This window comes from Hydractinia symbiolongicarpus, chromosome 11 (genome assembly GCF_029227915.1).
Source record: "Hydractinia symbiolongicarpus strain clone_291-10 chromosome 11, HSymV2.1, whole genome shotgun sequence".
NCBI classification, from domain to species: domain Eukaryota; kingdom Metazoa; phylum Cnidaria; class Hydrozoa; order Anthoathecata; family Hydractiniidae; genus Hydractinia; species Hydractinia symbiolongicarpus.
Window position 1 is genome coordinate 9,058,132 of NC_079885.1, and position 26,167 is coordinate 9,084,298.

Genomic DNA, 26,167 nt, shown 5'->3' on the forward strand with positions numbered 1-26,167 from the left:
CATTAAGGTCTTGGTCCACAGTTGTACTGTATGATCAAGTCAAGATTTAGATTCTGCTACTCAATGTAACTTTGTTATATAAGCTAGTTGTTAACAGTGAAAATGCTGACATAAAAGTAAAAAATAGGTGCAATTTTAAAGGTCTACTGTTTCAAAGGTTGAAAGTAGATTCTGTAATTTTACCAACAAAAGTTAAGCAACAAAAGCGAACTTTGGTTAATCTGATTTTGTATTACTTAGTATATTTTAGGTCATAGAGAAAAAATGCTACATTATGAGCAACATGCAAGAATACGATTCAGAGCCAGTGTCAAATCAGTCAATAATAATCAATACTTCTGACAATGCAGCAAATACTGTACGACCCAATGACAGACTACTGAGATTAGCTCAACTTGTTAATAGCAGTACAACTGTTGAAAGTTCTTCACATGTTAATTTACCAAGTTATGAAGATGTGACTAAGAATATAGAAAACAACCAACATATGATTCTGTAATAAAGACTCTTGATACACAATCTGTGTCATCAGCAAGTCAGCTACCACAGTATAATGATGTGGCAGTGGCTGATGCCCCACCAACCTATCACTCAATATTCACAGACTCAGTTTTGCGAGTTATGAACCCATTTATCTCGGAAAATTTTGAAACGCAGCAGATTCCATCTGATAATGTGTTGGGTTATGGACTCACTAATGTTTTGTTAACAGTATTTATAATTATAGTTTTAATAGCCTTTGTTGCGGTATTACCAATATCAATGATCATCATTGGAATCACTTACATTCATGATTGTCCAGTCCAACCACGAATACCTATTTATTTAATTGTTCTTGGTTTTTTTCAAATGTTGGAATGTTGTGGTCGATTAGGATATAAATGTGTTCAAACACAAAATGCACAGCAAAGAAATGCATGGCAGGAACGTTACAGAAGGAAAGATCCATTGGTGTATTTTGTGATTGTTTGGTTTATTATCGGGAGTATGTGGGTTTATCAAACCAACCCAGAATGCCAGGATTGTCATATCCAAACAACGATGAAAACAAATCAAACCAGACTCAGTACCACTCCTTCATTGACCTCGGGTTTACCAGCCAAACCTGCGCAGAGTTTAGTGTATTGCGACATGACTGTTTACAAGTTTGCATTTTGGGTAATAACGACATATTATGGTATTATAGGTTTTTTTTGTTTTCTAATATTAGTGGATGTTATTTTTAAAGGGTTAAATAGATGTTGTAATATATCAAGGTAGCCATTATAAAATTCATCCATGTACATTTATATGCTTTAAATTCTTTAGAGTGTAACTGTATTTTCAGTTTTGAGCAGTCCTACACACTATTTAAGAACCCAAACCTCGGATTTAGTCAATAAATAAGAACAAAGTAAAAGGAACTTCAAGCTCAAATCATTGTTTTTAAAAAAGAAATTTTTGAAAAGTCTCATTGAAACTCCTATCTTCTCCATAAAATTAGATATTTTAACAACTTTCTGCTCTTATCTCATGGGCAGAGCAAAAATATATTCTTTACTCATGACATTGTCTTAAAAAACTCCAAATATTCTCAATTTGTGTTAAAAAATACTGCCAAATACAAATCTTTTAACTTTAACTCTGCAAAAAGAGCCCTGGTAAAAACAACCAATTTAAGTTTGATATAAACACATTATTTGTAGAGAATATGAGAAGACAAAAGTAATGCATAAGAAGAAAAAAATCGTTGAATCAGGTTCTCATAATAAAAGCATGTATATAAATTCTAAACTTCCTGTAAAACTCTGTGTATGACCTTATTTGGTTAAAAATGACTGGAATGTGCAGCTCGGCTGCTTTAAATTAAATACAGATTTTACCACAGCTAACAAAAGTATGGCATAATTAAGGTTGAAACAAATTAAAACTAATTGGATATAATTTTGCATTGTAAATATTTGGTAATTTATGTTTTTCAACCGTTGTTTTTTTTACTTTGTGGGTTAATTGTAAATAGTCGCATGAAATAGCTAAATGACTTTAGTCGATATGTATGGAAAATAAGTGTTCAGAATTGTTAATGTAGCTGGGGGTCGAATTTTTTTTTTTGAGATCCAATAGTAAACGATTGGGGGGGGGGGTCAAAAATTTTACTGGGAGAAGAGAAACGGACGAATTGAATGCTTCTAAATAATAACCATAAGTGTGGGAGGGTGGCGAAAAATCTGATAATAAGCGTCTCTTGTCTTTTAATATAAAGTACATAATATGTCCTCATTCTTTTTTGTTTTTTTTTATATATTTGTATATTTTTATTGCATTTCACTTGCTTTGCCTCTCGTTATTTTATATGAAGATGTGTATATTTGTTACTAGACACCCTATTTCATCACAAAAAGGAAGTGTAAACCAGCAATGAGCATTTTTATTGGACAATATACCTTGTACATTTCAAAGACACTAAAGGCCGGGACAAATTGAGGCAACTTTTTGAGCAACATCACCCGTCAACATTTGCTGATGAACATGTTGACTCGATTTGCTATGGGTATCAACATGTTGACAAAGAGAAAAAAATCTAAAAATGTTGATCAACATTTTTTAACTTTTTATAAATGTTGATCAACATTTATTAACTTTTTATAAATGTTGATCAACATTGTTGATGAGTTTATATATGTTGCTACGATTTGCTATAGCCATCAACATGTCTGGCAACATTTTTCAGTATTTTCGAATCATTTAATTGCAAATTCAAATGTTCTAGCACGAATTCGAATCTTTTTGTTCAAGTGTATACACGACCTGCAGGAAAATAAGATCAAAACATAGATACAATTCATTTTGAAAATGGCGAAAGTCACTGCTTCAACTGATCCTGCAACTACCATAGCGATGAATTAGTGGAGAAACTGATTGGCCTGTACGAAGAAAGAAAAGCTCTAAGCTCCTGGACAAGGTTAGCATAGAGTCCTACTTCTTCTTCCCCTCTTTAAATTTATTTTCTGGTAGGGCCTCGCTCTCTTTTTTCATCGTCATTTATTACCAATGTCAGCAATAAACATGCTGCAGCTTCCTTCTCCAACATTTTGAAAAAAACTGAATGAATGACCGCGTTTTAGTAGAATGTAGTTGCTTAAAATGTTGACGTGAATGTTGATCAATTTGCCCCTGGCTTAATTTTTGTGGATAAATAAATAGAGCGTCGAAAGAAGTTACATTTTGCGGCTATTTTCACGAATAATTGCTCGCGAAAAAATTGGATTATTTTTGTGAGTGAAGTAAAAAAATGTTATCGATTATTTTTTATAAAATCAAAATGTTGGTTCCGTCGTCGGACTATAAGCAAATAAATATTTTTCTCAAGAGCAATACACAAATATTTTCGTTCAAAATGGTCTAGATTGGTCGAGATTACTTTGATGGTACTAAATTTCACCGGGTTTTCGCAAATTTTTAGAAATTATAAACCTTATGGGTAATTTACGCTAATTTTTGTCTATACAGTAACTCCCGGTAACAGGAACTTCAAAGGGACCAGAGAAAACAGTTCGACTTAGCAAAGCTCCCGTTAATTTGATAAAAAGACAAAAATGAGATATTAGTTCGAGCAAACTTGAAGCAAATTGAAGAGCCTTCTTTTTTTTCATACTGCCATCAAAAGGAACAGTTTGGCTCCTTTGTAAAGAGAACCATTTAAGAACAGCTTTTTCTGGCTACATTACATACCAGTATTTATTTTTTGAACACTTTCTCTTAGACACTAAAAATGTTCGAGTTATCCGGGGTTCAAGTTAACGAGTAGTTTTTATAAGGAAGTATTAGGAAAAGTCCAAGGGCCGTAGAAAACAGTTCGAGCTAATAAAAGTTCGAGTTACCTTATTCCCTGAAATTAACGAGTCAAGAAATTAACGCGAAATTAACACAGTCATGAAATTAACGCGGTTCAATGAAATTATTTTGAAAAAGGCATTTAATTAACGCGGTTGAGGAAGGTTGTTTTCAAAAATGCATTAATTTGAGAGCCCTCTCTATTACAGGGTGGTTTGGAAATCGAAATAAAATTTTCGTTGTTTGGAAAGACAATGTTAAAAAGTTTTGGAAGAAAATGTGCTTTCATTCAGTTAATTTTCCACTTGCATCAGAGTATGAAGATGATACGAAAGCTATTTTAGAAATGATCGCTGAGAAGGAGAACACCGTTGAGCTATCGTCCGATGAGGAGGAAATAGTGTAAAATTTTAAATTAAAATTGTATTTTTATGTTTTTGGGGCTTTTATATATTATAAAAAAGTCATCAAATTAACAGTATTTTAATTAACGAGTCATGAAATTGACAGTCTTTAAATTAACACTGCATTTAATTAACGGTCATTAAATTAACACAAAATTTGAAAAACCGCGTTAATTTCATGACTCGTTAATTTCATGGAATAAGGTATTTACCCGGAACAATGGTCAATTCGTAAAAATAATTCTTCGTGGAATTTTAAAAATAAGTTTTCGCTGAAGTTATTCTCTGTGAATATTTTTTATAGTTGAGAAAAAATATGGCAAAGCTCTGTGATGTTAGCAATTTCGATTGAAGGCTACCTTATCTCAATAAACGGACTTTAAAGGACTGGATTCGTTAAAATAATAATAATAAGCAATATTACTGATTCGGAAAATGTATTCTTTTGTACCTCGCAAAAATTAATACCAAGAATTCAGGAAATTTTAAAATCACCTGCAAACACATTCTTGACCCCAGAGTTCTTTGAGATAAACTCGAAAGTACTTTCTAGGTTAAAATCTCAAAGAGCTCTGGGATCGAGAATGTTGCAAACACTTTCTGTTGGAACATGGTTGGAAAAATGATCGCGTAAATTGATAAATCAATCGATCCAGTTGTTAAGGGTATGTGCGCCTATATAATAAACTTGACCCATTAGGTTTACTGGTTTGATCATACCCTGTAAACCTGTTTTTGTGATTTAAAAACTTGATATATTCCTACTCCAATATTGAAGTTCCATATTTGGTACTGTTCCAACATTGAGGTTCCATACTTAGTACGGCACCAACATTGGGATTCCACATTTGGTACTGTACCAACATTGGGGTTCCATATTAGGTACTGTACCAACATTGGGGTTCCATACTTAGTACGGCACCAACATTGGGATTCCACATTTGGTACTGAGCCAACACTGGGGTTCCATATTTGGTATATTCTCTGAGACTATGACGGAGTATCATAAAATAGTTGTGTTCTAAACTTTGATTAACAGTCCCAGTATCACCTTATCACACTTATCATACTTCCTTACTATAGGCTACTTCGACAAGTCTGAAATCAATAAAATTATGGATAACCAGAGAGCTCGCAAAAATGATTCTTTGCAAAATAGCTTATAATGGTCTATGCGCGAAAAAAAACTTGTCCAATTACAGATCCGCAAAATTAAACTAAGCAAAATGCATATTTGACCTGAGGCTTCGCAAAATTAATCAACTTATGAAGGCAATCCAAAAATCCTGACGAAGAGCAGTTAGATTGTTGTAAGACCTTTGAGTCCTCCTAATAACTTGATGCGGCTCAATATAGGCACTTGCTGACACAATTTTCCTAGTGTCCTGATCATCAAGCTCAGGTTGGAATAAGTAAGTCGCTTGAATGTACTTTTGAAGATTAAAACAAATAGTCAAATTGGCGGACTTTGGCAAGATACCTTATTGGCCGTTAAAACGCCGGCCCTAAGTCGGCGTTATATTTGCGCCTGGCGGGAATAGGACCAGCGTTAAAAAGGCCATTTTTCAGATAAAGAATGAAAAAAGAGGCGTTGATTTACAAAATTTCTATCTGTTATCAAAGAATAACTGCGCTTTCTTTAATCGAATTACATGAAACAAAGTGTGTTGGTGTTCTTTTAGAGTGCTTAGTGTTTCAAATAGCGAAGTATGAAAAATTTTGTTTCTCCACATGGCTTTTAACGCCGGCCTTTAATGGCGAAAGGGCGACTTTTAAAATAGGCGCAATTAGGGCGTTAAAAAAAGGCTGATAAGATATATATAGGAAGATCTATCCTCTATGGGTATATCAACCGTAAGGTTTGGTGTGCCCAAACTTTCCCAGGCCACTGAAACAGATTGATGATGAAAGTAAAATGAGAAAGCGTTTTTTAAAATTCAAACGTTTAACGTCTTGCATACAATTTTCGATTTATGAGTCACCTAATTCATTGGGGAACGATGGTGTGAAACTTATTTGTCGGAAATTCTTCTTATAACTATCGTCATATTCCCCGACAAAGTTATTGAAAAAAAAAGCAACTGAAAGTGGCAGGTGAAAAAAATAGATATAAAGTAAAACAAATATATAAATAAACAAAAAGATGTCTTTTACATTTAAAAAATTACAACTACATCGTAGAAAGCAATATTCGTGTAACTCAAGTATGAAACGAAGCATGAAAAGGTGCGAGACCAAAGTAGATATGACTTAGGTAATTTTTTGGTGTTATTGCATGATGCGCTTAGTAATATAAAAATTTTATCACTTTCGTTTTTTGTTAAATTCAAAGACAACACAATTGGCAAGTTCAATACAACACCTTATTCGTACTAATCGTTTTGGCAGTTTTGGCAGTAAAAACTGCAAAAAAAAAACGCCTCTCCCAATAAATTTTCTTAAACACTGAATTTTACTATTTTCACACTGTTTTATTTTTTATATTAATCTTGCAGGAATTCAAACATTAGCGAAAATTACTTCGCGCGGGATAAATGCTTTCCAATGCGCAAAATTAGTACGAATAAAATTATGACGTCATCATAACGTTTTTGTGAGTTCATTCTTCTCCACAAGTAAGATTATATATACATAAGAACAAAGTATATAGCATTATTAAAACACATGCTATGAAAAAACATATACAGCTAAAATTATTCATATAATGAAAGTGACTGATTGCTCTCAACAATCATCCAAATAAACAAAAAAAACGTGAAAATTTATATACAACATAAAACAATAAATAAAGTGAACTAAAAAAATGAATCATTTCGGAACAATATCAAACCTGTCTAAAACACAATGGACATCCATTACTGTTGTTTTCAAAAAAGTCGTTTTTGGTACGACGTGACATTTTTAGACCAGTTGGATTTATTTTACCGGCCTCCTTTTCAATCGCCCTGATTAAACGCCAATACTGGTTTCAGAACGTTTCTGGTCACACTCGCCTGAACAAATATTTAACACCGAGTTCATAGACTGCACTCCAAAATTATGCAGGCATCTGGAACCCTATGTTGAACTATAAAAATGTCCGAACTATGGCTCGTACTAAAAATTTCTGTATCATGCTTCAAATCAATAATTAGTTACACAAAAATGACTTGCATAACTTAAATAAACAAAACATTACAAATCGAAAGAACAAAAAAAATATTAAGAACTAATTTTAGTTGACATCACATATCATGAGAGTTCACATTATACAGAAAAAAGAGGACACAAATCAATAAAGCATTTACACTTATGCTTTAGTACACTCATCCAACCCTAAATAGAAAAAGGTAAGAATCACTGTATGAACCTAATGTGAACAAGCCTTAAAATCCGTTGGCGAATCAAGCAGTGAAAATACATAACTTAAAATTTGCTGGTACGAAGCATTTTGATAAAGATTGTTTGAAAGATGTTCGAGACCTTATTTATATCAGTTATTTCTGTCTGTCGCTACTCGCTATACATTTATATCCTTTATTTTGAGAAAAACTTTAATTTCTTTGTCCAGACATTATCACTTTTTTTGAGCAGGACGAATAAAAAGACCTACACATCTTAATCAGACTCAGTGTCCATTTTAAACTGATTGAAGTTATCATCATAATCGTTCGAAGAATCAGCCATTAGACTAAACGGAGAAAAAATATACCTCATTAGCTATCGAGCTAGTTCAAGGGAAAGACGGATCTACTTTCTAAGCGCTGATGTCACTTTTATAAAATTATTGTTAGAATACCAAAGATAGTGTACTTTTAAAACACAACCTCGTTTAAAATTTTATTGTTAAATTTTAAAACTATACAGTGCCTTATTGGATCAAACAATGTTAGCCTTGTATCACTAAACTCATTTGGTAGGCGCAAATATCAAGTGTTAGACCGTTGTTTAATCCCAATTTTATTTATTTGATTTAAGACATTTATTTACTTCAGCTTCACAGTTTTAGCTCTTTCAATTAGCATCAACAATGAGGAATGCTGAGAAATAATGCCAACAAAAAAAATAAAGTAACAAAAATAAAAACTGAAATATTGCTGTGATTACCAAAAAAATTTTTTTTTCACGGGAAATTGATCAACGACAAGTAAACTTGTTAAAGAAAAAATAGGACAATATAACCTCTGCGTATCATTTTGGTGGAATGAATATTTTTCCCCAACGAATTTTCTGAGAAAGCTATAATTTCATTGACATTGTATTATTTTTGACATTGCATTACTAGTTTTTCTTCAAATTGACAGTGCTAAAAACGTTGGGTCCAATAAGGTATCGATTTTTTGGCAAGTATAAATTATTAAATAAGGTAAACATTATGTTAAAATTTAAACAACATTTATTTGTGTATTTATAAAAAATTAAATGTTAAAAGAAAAGTTAAGTGTATAAAATAAATTCATCTTGCTACATGCCATATCTGATCATGATTTTATCCAATAGATAATATTATACTTCGTGTACGACTAGTGCAACTCACGTATCAAGTGCGAGGGAAGAAGCTGTGCTATAAGGTTATAAAAAAAAATGAAAATTATTAAATTTAATTTTTATATTTAAGGTTAAATTTAAGAAATTTAAATATCACAACTGGGTGTGAAGAAAATATAGTATGCTTCAATTGAATTAACATATTTTGTAAGAAATTCCTAAAATTTTGGAAATAATACTTTAAAGAAAAAGAGTCCTGTAATTTAATAAAAACAGATTATTCAATCTCCATCCAAGATTGTGCATACCTTGTGCCATTGCATTTGAAAAATACAATCCGTTTCATCTGTTTGTTGAAGAAGAAATAGTTGAAAGACCACAAACTTCCTTCCTCTCCAAAAGGATCAGTGTCCATATCAGGGTTGTAACTGTATAACAAAACAGAAAAATGCTGATTTATCCACAGCAGAGGTTTTAAAGTTAAGCCAAATCTCCTCTCACATAATTTTAACCTCAGAATGTATCAGATTGGAACAGAGCAGAAATTTATTAATTTTTAATTTCCACTATTGTCTTGCAACTGATTAAAACGAAATAGAAATCAAATTTTCAACGAACTCGATTAGTTATTTTTTTAGATATGTATCCTTTGGAAAGCATCAGAAAAAGAAAAAAAATTGCATTTAAGAAGTTGCATCTTAATAATGATTGTTCTAAACATTTATTTGGAAAATAAAAGTCAATACCTATATATTTGGCAATCCTGAAGACAAATTTCATCATCTAATGATTTCCACAACTCAGCACTCAACTTAGCAAAGTCCTCCCCCATAGATGTTGACAAATTACTATTCACTGTATTCACAACAAATGATAAATCATCCTCACGGCTAAATTCTTCAGATTTCACGTGACTAAAGTCATAATCTGGGAAAGAAGCATTTAATGTTGAAAGGAGAGTAAACAACATTTTCCTGTTCATCACAGATATAAATTCAGAAGAATCATCCTCTGTACTCGATAATCGACTTCGTGGAGCATACATGGAATTTGGAGAAAGCCCATGCAAGTGTTGCAGTTGTGATTCAGAGGGTGACAATGCCTCCAAATCTTTTGGACTATGACCTTGAGTATTGAGCTCCTTGTACAGTTTTTTGTCATTTCCAGTCATTTTACAAGAGTAACTTTCAATGCTAAAAATAAAATTAGGAAAAAGGGTATTAAGTGGTGTTCAACAAAACCATTTAAACAAATTTAGAAGCTTTAGGCACAGTATAAAAAGATCAGCAGGTGCCCCATTTAGATCCCTGAAATTGCTAGCATTTTGGTGAGGTTTAGCTATAGGCATTATTTAAAAATTAGGTATTTTTGCTATATCCTGCATGTTCATATTACTTAGCTTAAGTAACACACAACTTTTTTGAGTATTACCATTTTTATCACTAGATCAACAGAATTGATGATCTGGTGAATTTAGGAAGGTAAGTTTATTGGAAAAATATAGCAAATTTTATTAAAAATGTTGCCTTCACTTGCTCTTATGTATATGTGGGACTTTGAATGGTGCCCTCATGTAATCACCCTAAATAGATATATAACCAACCCAAGGTTTGTTTTAAAACAGAAGTCAATGAAAAATCAAGTTGTAAAAAGTTGTAGCTCATAAAAGCTTGGCGCTATCTAGTGTTTTTCTTTTCCTAAATATTGAGTAATCTCAAATTTTGCAGCATTTAATATCTTTTATTTACATCAACATGCGAGTTACTCAGATGCTTATTGCATTTAAGATGGCAGTAACCCTTCTTGGCCAGTCTGTGAGTTATCTATATGAATTTTCTTTGTTGTTTCCTGAAAATTTTGGCACATTGCAGCAGTTCTGTTTAATTTTTTAATTTTTTAATAATGGTCATAGTCCTGCGAGACTGCCTGTAAGAAAAGTTATTGCTTCACACTTGCGCTGGTTCATGTATTATTTTCTTCTTTACTTAGATCACTTGATTGATACTTTTTTTATTTTATGTATAGAAGAAACGGCTTACCTTAATGCATATTTTTGTTTATTTGACATTATGCTTTTGTTCGATTTTGGGTAAAATTTCCAAACAAAAGCTATTCAATTAGACTTCTATGTTTTGATTGGCTGTTACAGTAAGTTAAAGTGCAGAACGTAGCTCGAAAAAAGTAAAGTTTAATTAGGCTTTATTTAAGCATCCCATTACCTGCAAAAGTCAAGGTTAGTGGCATGATTCTGATAATATTCTGATAATCAGAAGTCACTGCACTTTTCATGACTGGGTGCAAAATGCTGCTGTATTAAAAACCAGACTTAATTGCACGCATTGTAACCGTACAGTTGGAAACGATTTTTTTGATTTTCGCCAGCGAAGACGGAATCTTTAAAATCGCCTGAGGAGATAGATAGAGAGATAGATAGAGACAGCGCAGCTTGGCTGAACGCCCGAAACTTATCCAGGCTAAAGATTTTTTTCTGAGAACAAGGCTAAAATGAGCTTTAAGCCAATAAGAATCCTAACAGTGCAACAGATTGTTTTATTATCTAATAAACAATACTTTATTTTAAAGTGTATATGCTATCGAAAGTGAAAGCTCGTGTAGTGTAGCATAATGAATATCGTCTTATAATGCACCATCTTTGATGTTACGTCATTTCTTTCTGTACAATTTTTCAAGCACGTAGACTAAAGCTATATTCGACAGAACTAATTAATTATTCATGAATTTTATTTTTTTATTTATTGAGTTGTATTTTAACATTGCAGGTTAGTTACAATAATAATTGAGAATACTCAATGATTTGTTTACTCCATAATTCTCCGTTTTCAAGATCAACTTCAAATTTTAAAATCTTTTAGGTTAATGGCAGAAATTTTTAAGCCCCTGGACCTCTTGTTTACCTTTAATTCTCTTTTGAAGATTGACCCTATTTTTAGGACGGTATTATATTTAAAATAATAGTTTTATTTTTAATTGCATCATAATAACAAGATAGCATATAAAGACAATATAGAAGTTCAAAAATAAAAGTTGATAGGTTGACAGTTCTTTATAGAAAATTGAAAGGTTAGCAGGGCCTGATCCAGGTCAATTTGGAAATCGATATACCGATTTTGGGGACATCTAATTTGGTCCCCCAAAATAGAAATATATAATTTCAAAATGCTTGAAAAAATGCTGTATTTCATATTTTCTGGATATTTTTAGAGTCTTTAATCACAGAGAAGATATATTTTCATGAAAAAACTATGTTCTACACTAACACAGAAGACGATGCATATGCCCGTTTATTTTAAGGAACCTGAACAACATGCAAAGAAATTTTTTTCAAAAAAAAACAAAGAAAGTTCGAGCCAACTTAATAGAAGGAAAATTGTTAATTGAAAGTTCAAAAAATTATACAAATCGTATCACAAAAAGACCTGATCAGAACAAAAACATCTTTTAATTTTAATTTTTAATGAACGAAACTTTCAACAAAACATGTTGATAAAAAAAAGCATGGTAACAAGGTTCACTTTTTATTAATTAATTAATTTAGTTTTACAGAGACATACTGTGTTTCTAATTTCCAGGTAAGACTATTTAAGCCAATCTAGAGACCCCCACAAAGTTTCGAAAAAATTACGAGGGTGCCGACTCGCTACAAAAACCACGGGGGCTGTCGGACGACTTCCAGCGTTTTAAAAAACATTAAAATTTCGCCCCGAGAAACCCAAGACAAAATTATTTTAAACATTCATTACCATGTATAATTTTATTCTTTTAATGTCGAGGAGTGGTAATGGAAGAGTTCTGAAAAAAAACTGTTTTTTATGTCATTTATTCCATAAATAGCTGTAATAAAATTCCAGAAATGATAAACTGAGACAAAATAGCACCTTCCTTCTTCTCCACAAAATTAAAATGAGAACAATGAGTTGCGAGCATTGCATTTCTGGTGATATAAGGGCAGTTTCAGATGGCCCCAGGTTCTACCAGGCGGTTACAGACAAAAACCAAAAAAAACCTTAAAAACACCTGCGGCTGCCCTCACATACATGGCACTTTTGGCAAGTCAGCACCCTCTTACAATATTTCGCTAGCGGCGCGCTACCTGCAGGGACTATGGGCACCCAAAATAAATATCTGGATCAACCCCTGGTTAGCTACCTGGCATTAATATAAACTTACCTTCCTTGAATGTTAATATTATCTCCCTGAAAAGACAATGCAGAACTGAGCGATTCAAATCCAGTATTCTGAAGTAGTTTCATTTTCTCTGTTTAACCACACGGCTATAGCTAGTGTTCAAATAAATTGATGCCTTTAATTTTAGTTCACAACGTATGTTGAAGCTTCTCCTGTGGTGTTAACTTTGTTAGTGTATATAAATATATATAGCTAGCTGTAACTATCTTTCTTTAAAAATAAATACTTCGTATCATAAATGGTAAAAGTGATGACCAAATGTAGGATATTCTAGATATTTGCTGCATTTGGATCGTTAGCGAATCAAACTCCATCCAGCAACTTTAAGGCGTTCTCAAAATGAAAATAAGGAAACGTATTGTAACCCTTTTACTTTCTTTTTGCTAAACAAATTTGGTAAAAATCTTGTTGTTGTTCAGGCGCCTCAAAAAAATCTGCTCAAAACAAATTACGTCAGAGCTTCTTTATGTAAATGTCATAAAATTAAAATGCTGTGTTTATATTCACAACGGTTTAAGTCCAGTTCTCCTCCTTTCCAAATTAGGAGATTATTCACTGGATGCCGCAATTGCGCTTATTTAAAATTTTGAATCAACAAAAAGGAATAAAAAGGTACAAGATGGAAAAAGATGGAATTGATGGAAAAAAATAGGAAAAATTATTGTTTTTTCCTATTTTTAGGATAAAAATAGTTCTAGACCCGTCGTAGCAGCCAGGGCATGGATGTGTTCTTATCTTATCATGACCAAACAGTCCAATGTTTGCACCCCCTACCACCATTAGATAGAGCGGGAGACTAAGATTCCCACTGAGGTTGGAAATACTTCTGTATTCTTGTGGCGGCTTCTATTATAGGTTAGGCTTAATTTTTTGTTGAGGGCGACTTGAATCATAGTGATATTGAAATTTCTGATATCAGATTTTCGGTATGTGTGTCAATATTTTACATACAAACTAGACCAGATGGGCAATAACAACAGCAACTTTCTATATTTTACATCTTATTAACATAGGTAATCAATGCATAAATTCAATAATTTTAGAAGCATTTTAGAGCTTCTTTTGTAACATATAAAAGTTTCGTTAAGATTTTGTAATTCCGAAAAATAAAGGTTTTGATATGGGGGTACTGGGATCCGTATCACTTTTGATGTGGGGGCTGTGGCGAATGTGGGAGTTTACCATGAAAATTATGATGTCGTGGTTTGAAATGTAGGTGGAGGACAATTTTTCTTGAGTTTCAATTTTTTACTTTAAATAAGAAAATTCGTTTTGAGGTTCAGTACGATGGCCCCTATGGCTCACTTCTCTTCCAAATCAAAATCACTTCTCTTCTATATAACGAAACACTTCTCTTCTGTATTTTGACACTTCTCTTCTGCACTTAACAATTCTCTGCATTTGGCTCTTTACAACTTGAATTTTAAAATCTGGTCCGCAATTTTACATCATTGGTCCGTAGTTTAACCTTTTGTGAGGTTTATTACACGGGACCAGTCCCCTCGCCATGTGACATATTTTTTCAACAAGAATAAAGTCTGATGATGGTACTGAAAACTGTATTTTGGAAGCTGTTGAGATTGCATTAAGATCTCAGCATAATGACGAATATGCTGGCACTGGCAGTTTTATTGTTGGCACATCAACAGCTAATCAAAGAATTGAATCTTTTTTGTCACAACTTTCAAAAGACAGACCAAGTTGGTGGAGGTTATTTTTTAGAGAAGTTGCAGACTTAGGATTTTTAGATGCTGGTGATGCACTCATTGCTGAATGTGTACGCTACTGCTTTATGGATTTGATCAGAAAGAACCTCAATGAATTTGCGATTCGTTGGAATCAACCAAGCAAAGGTGCTACTGCTGCCCGTGGAAGTCCTGATACATTGTACTTTGTTCCAGAATTATATGGTTGCGAGTCTTTTAAAAAAACTTTAGATCTTAATGAGCTAGAAGAATTTAGCCAACTATCTGTACCAGATCACGATAATGAGCCTGAATTTATTGAATTTGCGGAAACAGTTCTTCCAATGGAGGGTTTCTCCAAACTTAAGCCAGATACAGCTCATGAAGCTATTGATTATTATATCGCCTTGATTTGTGCAGTCAAAAGATATATGTAATACAACACCTGTAACAATGTAAAATGCTTGGATTTTTAGAAATATATATCTTATTTTTTTGAAAACCACGAGTTCTTTTCCCAAAAAACATCACAATGTTTATTGCTGTAAAAAAAATATCTTGGTTTTTGTAAACCACGAGTTCTGTTCTTAACAGACATCACAATCAATGTTTATTCCCAGATAAAGTAGCGTCAATTCTAAGACGCAAAACGTTCTAGTTTCGCCGAATCGCAATTATAAAAGTTCAAAGTTAGTGGAAAATAAAAAAAGCAATCTCGTATTACGCTTCTGGGACCGTATAAAAATTTTTCAAGCTTAACTTTTGGTGAGTTGTAAAAATTTTCGAAATTTTGCAGAAGCATCAATTAACGAAAGTTATGTTTACAAAAAATGCACAAAATTCGCCATTTTCCCTTTCGCCGAAGTGTGTTTTGTTTTTCAGGAACAAAGTATAACAAAACAGACATGGTATCGAAGTGTGTGTAAAAAAAATATTCTTTAAACAGTAACGTGTAATGTTGGAAGAAAATGGTTATGATTATGGTCATGTTATGTTGTGCAAAATTTGAGACATTTTTGCGATGTGATAGATTTGGAAAAATCTGCGCATCTCATTTGCGATTGATTAACTTCTGTGAACTTTGCAGAATTTTATCTGTGGTTTGCTTAAATGGCGCAATTTTGTAAATCCTTCGCCAAATTTCTTTCCTTACAAAATATTGTGGGAAAAATAAAATCCATAAAACTGATACAATGAATACTTAGTACGAATATGTTAAAGTTCGTTTTAGGAATTTTTCGCAGGAATCACAAATTTTCCTTGCTTGTTGAACAACCTGTCTTTATATTCCTTTTTAATTTTTTAGTTCCAAATTATATACAAAGGACAAATGAAATTAAAATACAAATATTTTCTGTAAAACACACCTACAATAATTTAACTTTGAATTAGCTTGGAGCAAGCTCTACCATTTTATTTATGGTAATATTTAGCCAATCCAGACTTATGTCGTCTAAATGATTATCAAAATCCACCAAGCTTTGTGATGTTTTTCCAGTTATAAGTTCAGACATAAGTGCAAGTGAAGCATCACCACCAATAAGTTGACTAAAAATTTAAGTATAACAATTGTTTTATCTCGGTGATGCTTTTATTAAGAAGAAAGGATCCCCTACTGCCCTATTCATGAAATACAAGATCCTAAAAAACTTCAACTTGTTACTTCCAACTGAGCTAGTCTTATCCATAAATTCAAAAGTGATGTGTCAAAAATTTAGAGATTAATTACTACTACTACTACTTTTTTGTTTATGTACAAGCAAGAAAAAAAAAATCATCACATTATTTCTGTCAACTCATCACGTCATCACTCTTTTATATCTGGTCATTACAACTGCACAAAGATAAATATTTCCACTCTCCCAACATGTGTGGCATGCAGATCAAATCAAGAGAACTTAATATTAAGCAATATACTCACCAATCACTGCTAATGGTCCATTTACCATCACTCATAGTGTATAACTAGAAATAAAGAAAAAAAGGTCCAGACAACCCATAGTTATTAATGTACAACCTTGTCCCAAAATAAAAGTAAAATACTGCATAAACATACATCTAATGCAGTCTTTTTACACTCTGCATCCATTCTTTGGTTGTTCACCTGAAAATTAAGATAGTAATATTGCTGGTAATTTATATTCTATGGTTAGCCTAACTATATTTGAGGGATATACTGGCTAATTATTTCCAGGAAAGTCCACAAAATCATTTCTGATGTGATTAAAGCTTTCTATTTCAGAATCTATGAAATTTATGCGAAGGCCTCATACAAGGATCAATTTCATAGCCTTTTCCACAAGTTAAGTGCTCCACCGAATACTCTACCGATGTTTATCATTCATATACATTCATATACCTATCGATGTTTATCAATCAAATACTCAAGAAATGCACAACCATAACTTACCATCATTAAAATTGAATTTGGTGTATTTTCATTAATCTTTTCAGCTATTTTGTATGAAATTAAATCTGGACTAAAAAAAGCATGGGTTAAATCAGTGAAATCATCAAATCTTATGTGAGAGAAATGAAAGAATATTTCTTTAAATTTAAAGTTTAAATCAAATGAATAAATTTTGTCTTTATGATGCATATTAAAATTATATGATTGAATGGTCTAATTTTGGGAGCACAAGAAGCAATCAGCTTTTAGAAGATGCTTAAAAGAAGGCATACCCAAACTGAGAGCTCTATATCATTCAAATTAGAGCGTTATATGTTTATACAGGGGAGGTTTGTATTGTAAGACACTACGAAAGCGCCAGAAAACCCTTTTTCTTGTGCCGGAAAGATGGAACTTTATGAATCGACAACAATCGATGCAGTTCGACAAGATAACGGGTTTATAAAACTATAAAAAGTGGGGATATTAGGGTGGTATACATTTATTAAGTAAGGTATTTAATGAATTTTCAAGAAAACAAAAATACAATAGGCACTTATATCAATTCACAGGCTATTCTCTTCCACTTTTAGAAAACTGCAATAATTTTAATACAAATTTCTGATGCTTACATTTTTAGCCTGATTCATGTGTGTATCATCATGTCAATAATCACATGCAAACTCATCTAATATAGAGATTACACACACACAAAAAAGTCCGTAATAGAGCATAACTACTAAATTACCTATTATCGTCCACATGTTCATTTGCTTGATAGTATCCCATTATTTGCAATTTATGACGTCTGCAGTATGTGTCAATCTTAAACAACAAAAAAGTAATAGCTATCAGGTAAACTGCATGCTAACAATAAACTTCTACCTCAGCATTTTATCTACCTGTGTTAAAGCTATCTCAAGCATTGCAGCAAGTCCTAAGCATTGATGAAAAAGTGGAACGGCATCAACAATTTGAATAGTGTCGCTGTTTTTTGATGATTCCTCTGCCAATAAAATCCCATTTACTGCTTTGTGGGGATATTTACATGCATGCAAAAGCACTTTAGCATATGACCTTGGTGAAACAGTAGTTTTCATCCTTATTTTATTTAATTATATTTTTATTTTTATATTATCTATTCCTTCTGACCTATGTTCCGTGTTGTTGTGCGTAGTTTGTATATTCTTTTTTGGTCGTTCTATGCACACATACTTTAGTGTCCCGCTCTTCCCCGTCAGGCTTATCATAACATATAGAATACGGGCTCCCCAGAGCGCTGCATGCATGCTTTTGTGCAACACGAGGAGGTGAAAGATTGACCAAATGTCTGATCTGCGACCAAATAAAAGCTTAATAAACAATACCTTTGATGGATACAAACTTGCGGTAGATCGTTTATCTGTTAATTCGTTGCCTCTTATATCATCCGTTGACAGAACGTCAACGAACCCAAATAAATTTTCGTATGCTTACGTTCGCAGTCATGAAATGCGCAACCATTTGTACATGGATACCTGGAGTGGTTGTGTTTATTTTGTTGATTCAGATAGGAGAATAAATTCTGTACATTTTGATGAGGTATGTTGTTCTTTTTATCTGTTTATCCCACTTTACAGTTTAGGATTTACTATGAAACACTGGCGCCGTAGATTAGTGGTTATAGCTTTCGTACTCTGTGCGGGAGACCGGGGTTCGATTCCTCTTGACGGCGATTCAACATGGGCGAGTGAATGTTACCATAGCCCCGGGTTAACCCAAGCCATGTGAGGGAAATTGGGGAGATGGCACACTGTGTGGGCCGTTGGATGTTGCCGGGAGTTGTCTAGTAGAGCGTGGGCCCTACTAATTGGGTCTGCGTAGCTCAAAATGAGCATTAAATACTCTAGGACTCTCCATCTAAGCCATGGCCCCTCCTGGAAATAATAGACAGGGTATATCCCTCGATATTTGTGAGGCTAGCCATGTAAAATATGCACATCTATCTATCTATCTATCACTTTCCATTGGCAGAAGTTATGCTCTACTTCCGTGCTTTCCTTTGGTCATTACGGCACTTTTTCCTGATCGGGTGAGTCTCCACCGATCAAGGGTACCCGTAATAAAAGACTCAAATATACTTATTATTCACAAACTAGCTACCCTTGCTTGCTTCAGGACATCAAAATAATAAAATCTCTCCAGCATGTTAGCCAGAAACAAATGGTATTTTACCATGTTGATCCAACGTAAATAAACATTAATAGCACATTTGACTTCATATAAACAAAATTGGCCTGCACTTTTGTCCAGTGGCTTGCCCTTTTACAAAACAATTTTTTTCACAAAAAGTACTTTCCCGATCCGGGTAAGTCTCAACTAATTTGGAAGTTGCGGACTCCCCTGATCGGGTAATTACCCCCGATCGGGGGAGACTCACCCTAACAGAGAAAAGTGCCGTACTGTTGGTGTCCAGGGAAATTCTCTTAATTAAGCTGTACAGCTTAATTTGGATGCCAGCTTAATTAGGATGTAAGAAACTGTCTAATTAGGCGTTTTACAGCTTAATTAAGATTTACAGAACTTAGATTGTCGAAAACGCACATTTAACTTAATTTATCTAACTGAATAAATCCAATATTATATGCATATAAACATCTCCAATACATTAGTTTTTTCTTAGCACCCTGGAGATCCGCTAATTTTGAAGTTTTAAAAAATGGCCACTTAAATAGGCTGTATCATATAGACCATAACTATGATGAGCCATTGTTTCTATTCCATATCTTTTGAACCCGGGGTGCTGGAAATACCATTCTTATTTATAATGTGGTTGTCAAATTAAAGATGAAAGAGTCGCTGCAGTGACAAAACTTATTAGCAAAAACACATCAAAATGTAGCTTAATGGTATAATTTAAGAATACCTGGCTATACTATGCAGTATTTCAACTCTGCAGTCTTTAGGGGTACCTTCCATACTGATAGGCTGGTCAGTATTAACAATAATCTTAATAAAAATGGCATCAAAATAAAGAGGAAAACAGAGAAAGTCCTCTACTGCTCACAACTCATTTGTAAATCCTCTGTGGTGTATCGATTTGCCATGGTCGTAACATCAACACATTAAACCCCACCCCTCAAACAACATTATGCATGGCAACATGAGTATTTAAGGCACCCCTTAGTTATGGTGAGCAACGGTTAAATGCCTCTGAAAGCAACAGTAATCTCGAACTTCTAACCGAACCAAACAAGGAATTTTCTGGCCAGTCCTATTTTGTCTAATGTAAATACAGTTACAAGCTCTGGCATCTTTTTTCTTCCACACAATGCCAGACCCAAAGGACTTTAGTAAACAAATAACGTCACGTGGAATTCATCCATTCTTGCGGTCGGAATGTTCTCCTTCGTTGCTCTCCAAAAGGGTACAAAGTGGAATATTCATGGTCAAACCTTCACAGTAGCAACCTTAATTAAACAGAATTTACAAGCAAAACGGCATTAAAATGTCATAAATGGCAAAAATTAAGCAGTATCTAAAACATATTAAAGATTTGACTAAAAAAAAAGAATTTCTTGAAAAATCCATTATTGTATTTATGAAGGTTTCACCACAAAAACATTATGATTACAGCATTTGTACACCATTTCATAATGGCTGCTTAATCTGAATACTGGCCCGTGATTTGGTCAACCAGTGTTATGATGCGAAACCGACCGCATGATTAGCTATACTTGGTAATTCAAGAACCACACATGGAGCATCAAGACAAAATGATAGCCATTAAACTACGGTTTTTAAAGTATTTGTATATGGAAAAGTAACAAAAATTCAAAATAAATGGTCTTTGTTGGCTCAGCATGTGAAAGAAGAAAGGCACCATTGTTTTACCATTGTTAACGTGAAAAGAGGAATTGCATTGGTTTTAATTACCGCATTTAGTTATGGATGAACTTGAGATAAGCAACTTTGACTTTTGTCATAGCAGACATTATCATTTTCACTTACCCACTCCCTGATACAAACTTCTCCTTTCAAAGTAAGTCAGTCAAACGATTCTTCTATTCCAGTCATATTTTTGAGGTGAAAGAAATTCCTTTTTTTGGTAAATTTTTGTTACCCTCATATCTGAAAATAAGATATTACATTCTAGCTTCCAAATATTCCCCCGATGTTTCCCAAAATACCATGGTCATTTTTTCAAAATCTGCAAACAACGTAAATACCCTGTGTCATGTATTTTTTATATATGCAGACTTCAGTTGTGTGCATAAATTTTAGAAATTAACTTATTTTCTAGAATGGCACACATCAGACTTTGTACCAAGTGTTCACAATGCCACAACAGACAGATGTAAAAAATAATTCGTTTGGTTGTTCAATGGTTTTTCCAACTGAATCACTTTGTGTAGTAACTGATGGCCATGGTGCTGTGTATCTACTAAAAACTGGAAAACGAAAACAATCCTTAAACCAAGAGTGGACTTTCTTGATTGAGAATCCTCTTTATGACCTGTTATGCCCCAGTTTTCTTATTTCTGCCAAATTTCAGGACAATACGAACATGTTACATGTGGTTACTTTGACTTTAAAAGATATTAAACTAGAGAAAGAAACATCAACATTTGTAAATATACAATGGTTACAAGTAAATATTTCATTTGAGAATCCAAACGAGTGTCAAGTAAAGGGGGTAAAAGCATTTTTAGGAAAATCTTTACCAAATGCTTGTTGGTTTAATGAAGATTACACACATTTTTACACAGCTTGTGTCAAACAATTTCATCTTGTCGATCAGAAAACATTTGGTAGGAAATTGCTTTTTACATTTATCTGTTTAAGGAGCATATTGCTTTTAGTCATTTCTTTCTTCCTTCGAAAACTTTTTGCTGTTGTGATCTTTTTTTTTTTTACCTCACGTTAAAATAGTGGTACCACTAACAAACCAGCCAAAAGCTTCAATGAAAAATTATTGTTAAAACAACTCTAGTACCTCTAGCTTTACCTAAATACAATAGAATTGTGGGCAATAACTTTTGTTTTGCAAAAGAGTGACTGTTGTCATCGTAAATTTGTTGTTCTTTTAGAAAGAATCGAACCCTTGATACCAATAGAAGACAATGTTACTGAAAACAAGTTTTACAGATGGCACCAATGCAAAGAAATGGTTTCAATCTCATTTGATTTTCACATTACTGAAAGTGAAGTCGACTGCACCATTGAACACAACAAAATTGCTGTAAAACTAACAAGTGGGAAAACTTTATTGGATGGGAATTTAGAAAAGGACATAATTCCTGATGCATCAAAATGGTTTGTTCATAAAAATAGGTATATATATCTATATTTATTGAATAAAATTTAACTAAAACATTAAAAATAAAGTAAACAAAAAATACACTCAATGGAAAGCATTTTAAATGTCATATTTTTAGATTGGAGGTGGTGTTAATAAAGAAAGAGGAAGCAGGTTTTTGGAGTTCTGTTGTTCCAGGTGATGTAAAAGGTATACATGATATTGAAGGTGAAGAAGAAGAAAAAATTAAACAAGTTCATGAAGGTTTATCACATCTGACATCAGACAAAGAAGAACAGGTAGCGTATTTATGTATTTATTTATTGTTTTCGTCCACAAAAGACAACTCAATGTAGTCTATCTGGGATTACACTGCATATTTGAGAAATTTTGCGTTCAAAATTGTTATTTGTTAGCATTGTACTTAAAAATGTTGTGGTAATTTTTTATTTTATTTTACTTTCGATTCTATTATTGGTTTGATTACCAGCTGTTACAGTTTGATTACCACCAGTTGATTACTAGCTGTTGTAGTAAACATCGCGTCACAAAAATTAATCAAATATTAATTCCACTCTTCTGTAAATCCCCGCTTCGCAAATATCCATAAAAAATGCACTGAAAAATAGATCTAAACAAATATTTATGCTTTTAGACAAATTTATACTTCTGTAAAAACAAGACTGCAGAAAATGCACTAAATGTGAGCTTGCAAAAAAAAGTCTTTCCAGAGATACATTTCTTAAATATAATTCTTATACTAAAGTAACTTTTTCCTCAAAAACTTTTTTTATACCCCCTCGCTTTTCTGAGTTGAATATAGTTTTGATGCAAATAAACATTTTGTAAGCTATACTTAATGGTTATTATGTTTTGAAAAAATATCTTGTGTAAAAGACCTCTTGAGAAAATTGTTATTGTATTCCTTTTAGTTTGTTCCTTTTTGTTTTAGTTAGTGTAAAGTTGTCAGTCTTCTCATATGTGTATAATAGTCAAAAAATACATAATTTCTCTATCATCATGGATATTTAGTATACACTGTAAACATAGTTATCAAATTTTGAAATCATTCAAGATGACAATGATGTTTCAGTCTTATCATAGTATTAGAGGAAATCAATGTTTACCAAAAGTTTTGATGGATAAGTCAAAGTACTTCTCAAAATATCCTTGTGCAAAGTTTAAATTTAATAGTTAAAAAAAAGAAGATATTGTAACAGTATTAAATATAATGTTATTTTCATTGTTAGTAAGGTTCTCAGAATTCACAAGCTTTATAAGCAGTTCCTTCTTTGTCTTTGTCAGTGTCCTCTTTTGACTTTCTTTTATCTCTGTATTATCTATCATATCTTTTGCAATTTTTTCGCTGCGTAATAAATGTTTCCTGTTAAGGTTCATGCAACCTTGTGGTGTGAACTTCCCTGAAATTATATAATAAATTATTATAAAAAAATTTATATAAATTATATTATAAAATAAACCATAGCTTTAGACCCAACAGTAAAGTTAGCTGCTGCATCATATAGCCAAGGCGAAATTGATTTGTCATGCAATAATGACTTTTCAGTATTTGGTCAGATACTGTTCCATTGAAACTCTCATTGCAGCTCTGTGTCAGTTCATGTAAACATTTTTTGAGTAATTGATTATCGCTTTAGTCTTTATATATTTGTCTGCACTTTTTACTTCCTGTTATCTTGTCTTTGTGAAAAACACTTTAACTTTCACTTTTTCATACATTTTCTTCACAGCACTGTGACTTTTGCTGTCTCCATCACTGTACAGCTTTTTGTTCTTTTCTTCTTTGTTCTTTTTGTTTTTGTACCCACCATTATGGTTTCATTTTTATGTTAGACTTGCACATCCTAACTATGGGCTTGATATCCAAGACATTACCAATATTGATTGAAATAGCAGTGACCAAACCATTATTTTCGCCGCCATTTGACACACCATTATCTACTATTTGGTTTGGTTCTGTTGATTTCTCCTCACTCATTTCTACTGGCATCACTGAACGTCTCCTCAGCAACTTAGTTCACTAATGGTACATTATTTGACACAAGTTTATCATACACAAATCTCTTATTAATGCTGTAACTCCTCTTGTAGCTGAAAAGAGACAGTTCAAGAACAGAGCAACTCCTACTTGAAGGAAAATGTTCAGTATGGAAAATACTTGACACTCAACCTCAAAACACTCACAATCTGAAGAAAGGAACATCGTTTTAAAAAAACTGTTTTTAGAAATGCAACCTGCAATAAATTTAACTAAGGAGCATGAATTTTTTACCGATTTTTTTCTTCATGTTTAGGGGGTATTCTACTAGATGCTTATAATGGATTTAAAATGTATGCAATCGAATGAAAATTAACCGCCTTGTTTTTGCCGATAGTAAGCTTTTTTGTGCCAACAAAAATTAGAAATAATATTGTCATTTTTGTAAGTGTGCAGTCAGGGTTATGGTAAATTGGCCCACCATTTTGACTGAGAGAGGAGCATTTATGACTAAAACTGATTAAAGATTCATGTAGACCTAACCTATTCTAAAATGCCAAAGATGATAAAATTATAGTTACTTTTAGTCGAAGTTTTAACTCATTAGTGAAAAATATTTATTTTACGATTGCTTAGGGACCAACTGACCCTCACCTCTTCAACATGCAGCAGTTGGAAGAATGTGATGAAATGACAGATGAAGAAGAAGTGAAATTATTTTCCATTGATGTTTTCACGGGAAAGGTTAAAACGCTGGTAAGTGGCGTAACAACACATTTAGAAAAATAAAAAAAACTGTTTTTTGTGTGGATGAAGATTGGCTTTAAGTTGCATGCCGTAATGCTTTGAATAAACACCGGGGCGTTTATTAAATTTTTTGACATTTTTGGGGGGCGTCTATTTGAGGGGGCGTTTAAAAAAGGGGGCGTTTATTCGAAACATAACGGTAATACTTTTATTAACATGATTTTATGAGAATAAGAAGCCTGGAAATCGTTTGAAAAGAAGAACGAAATAACTCTTTACTGGTTTTTTCTTTTGTTCCTGTAACATAATAAACATAAAGAACATTCTGTATAATCAATTAATGCAATTTGCAAAACTTGTTATATGCTTGGTTATGGGTCGCAAAATTTGTATACTGAATACAACAGAACAATTTCAGGTTGAGTATATATGTTAAATACAAGAACACTTCAGGCTAAAGTTAATTTTCCCGGTTCTTATAAAAAAAGTGTTGGTCTTGTGTCAACTGTCGTAAAAGAAAATGAGAATATTCTTTTATTTTAAAAGATTTTACCCTTGTCATTGGGAGCTGCACCCTGGAATAATTTTCGTTTCTGGCAGATCACCAGGTCCACAAGTAGATTCTAATTTTAACCCTGAATCCTATATCAACATCTTAGGGTGTCCCATGGCACATCGAAAGATAAAGCTGAAATTTTAATATAATATTTCATTGCTTTTTTCATGTTAGAAGTCTTTTGCTGGACATCAATGGCTTTTTGTTCTTCAAAACAACCCGAACGATGTGCCACGAATTTGCCTGCGTCACGATGTTGACGGAATCTTATGGAAACCAGCTCGTAACCAAGCAGATGATTGGGAACACATAACCACATTTGATGCACTCGGTTATGTTCAAGCTTCGAAGCAAGAGCACAAATTTACAATGTGTAGTCCAAATTTTAAACACGTTTCCATCACAGATTGCACTTCAAATGTTTATGTGTACGAGACAGACACATTTAACAGAAAGCAACACAATCAATACGTCCCCGCTTTGGGGTCATGTGAGAAGATTTTAGGTTGTCAAAGCAGTGAGAAGTACTTATATGTTTTAAGTGACACTCATTTAAATATTGTAGATTTACCCTAAATGATAAAGATTTTTAAATATTAAAAAATTGCAATCGATAATTGAAA

The 26,167-nt window shown here is 33.0% G+C and overlaps 4 protein-coding genes across 7 annotated transcripts; 2 read left to right on the forward strand and 2 right to left on the reverse strand.

The window, feature by feature from the left end:
* Positions 1-621: 621 nt before the first annotated feature.
* Positions 622-2,398, forward strand: LOC130614630 (transmembrane protein 272-like). Its single transcript, XM_057436066.1, has one exon. It carries the CDS (start codon positions 622-624, stop codon positions 1,258-1,260), a length of 639 nt encoding a protein of 212 aa, XP_057292049.1. The 3' UTR covers positions 1,261-2,398.
* Positions 2,399-6,327: 3,929 nt separating this feature from the next.
* Positions 6,328-13,351, reverse strand: LOC130614629 (repressor of RNA polymerase III transcription MAF1 homolog). Of its 4 annotated transcripts, none has more exons than XM_057436063.1 (5): positions 12,873-13,350; positions 9,431-9,877; positions 8,993-9,112; positions 7,810-7,887; positions 6,328-7,210 (listed from the first exon to the last, which is right to left on the reverse strand). In XM_057436063.1, the coding sequence occupies exons 1-4, from the start codon at positions 12,953-12,955 to the stop codon at positions 7,815-7,817; spliced, it is 723 nt and encodes a 240-aa protein (XP_057292046.1). In that variant the 5' UTR covers positions 12,956-13,350; the 3' UTR covers positions 6,328-7,210; positions 7,810-7,814. The 4 variants fall into 4 exon arrangements, with proteins under 4 accessions (XP_057292046.1, XP_057292045.1, XP_057292048.1 ...); XM_057436062.1 differs by having other exon boundaries at positions 6,328-7,532; positions 12,873-13,349; XM_057436065.1 differs by lacking the exon at positions 7,810-7,887 and having other exon boundaries at positions 6,328-7,532; positions 12,873-13,351.
* Positions 13,352-15,911: 2,560 nt separating this feature from the next.
* Positions 15,912-18,181, reverse strand: LOC130614631 (ER membrane protein complex subunit 8-like). The gene is made up of 6 exons (XM_057436067.1): positions 17,867-18,181; positions 17,713-17,789; positions 16,986-17,055; positions 16,632-16,679; positions 16,497-16,540; positions 15,912-16,123 (listed from the first exon to the last, which is right to left on the reverse strand). Exons 1-6 carry the CDS (start codon positions 18,062-18,064, stop codon positions 15,964-15,966), a joined length of 597 nt encoding a protein of 198 aa, XP_057292050.1. The 5' UTR covers positions 18,065-18,181; the 3' UTR covers positions 15,912-15,963.
* A 34-nt stretch (positions 18,182-18,215) lies between these two features.
* Positions 18,216-26,166, forward strand: LOC130614628 (nudC domain-containing protein 1-like). The gene is made up of 6 exons (XM_057436061.1): positions 18,216-18,545; positions 21,247-21,754; positions 22,034-22,277; positions 22,382-22,541; positions 24,878-24,997; positions 25,719-26,166. Exons 1-6 carry the CDS (start codon positions 18,291-18,293, stop codon positions 26,118-26,120), a joined length of 1,689 nt encoding a protein of 562 aa, XP_057292044.1. The 5' UTR covers positions 18,216-18,290; the 3' UTR covers positions 26,121-26,166.
* Position 26,167: the final 1 nt, after the last annotated feature.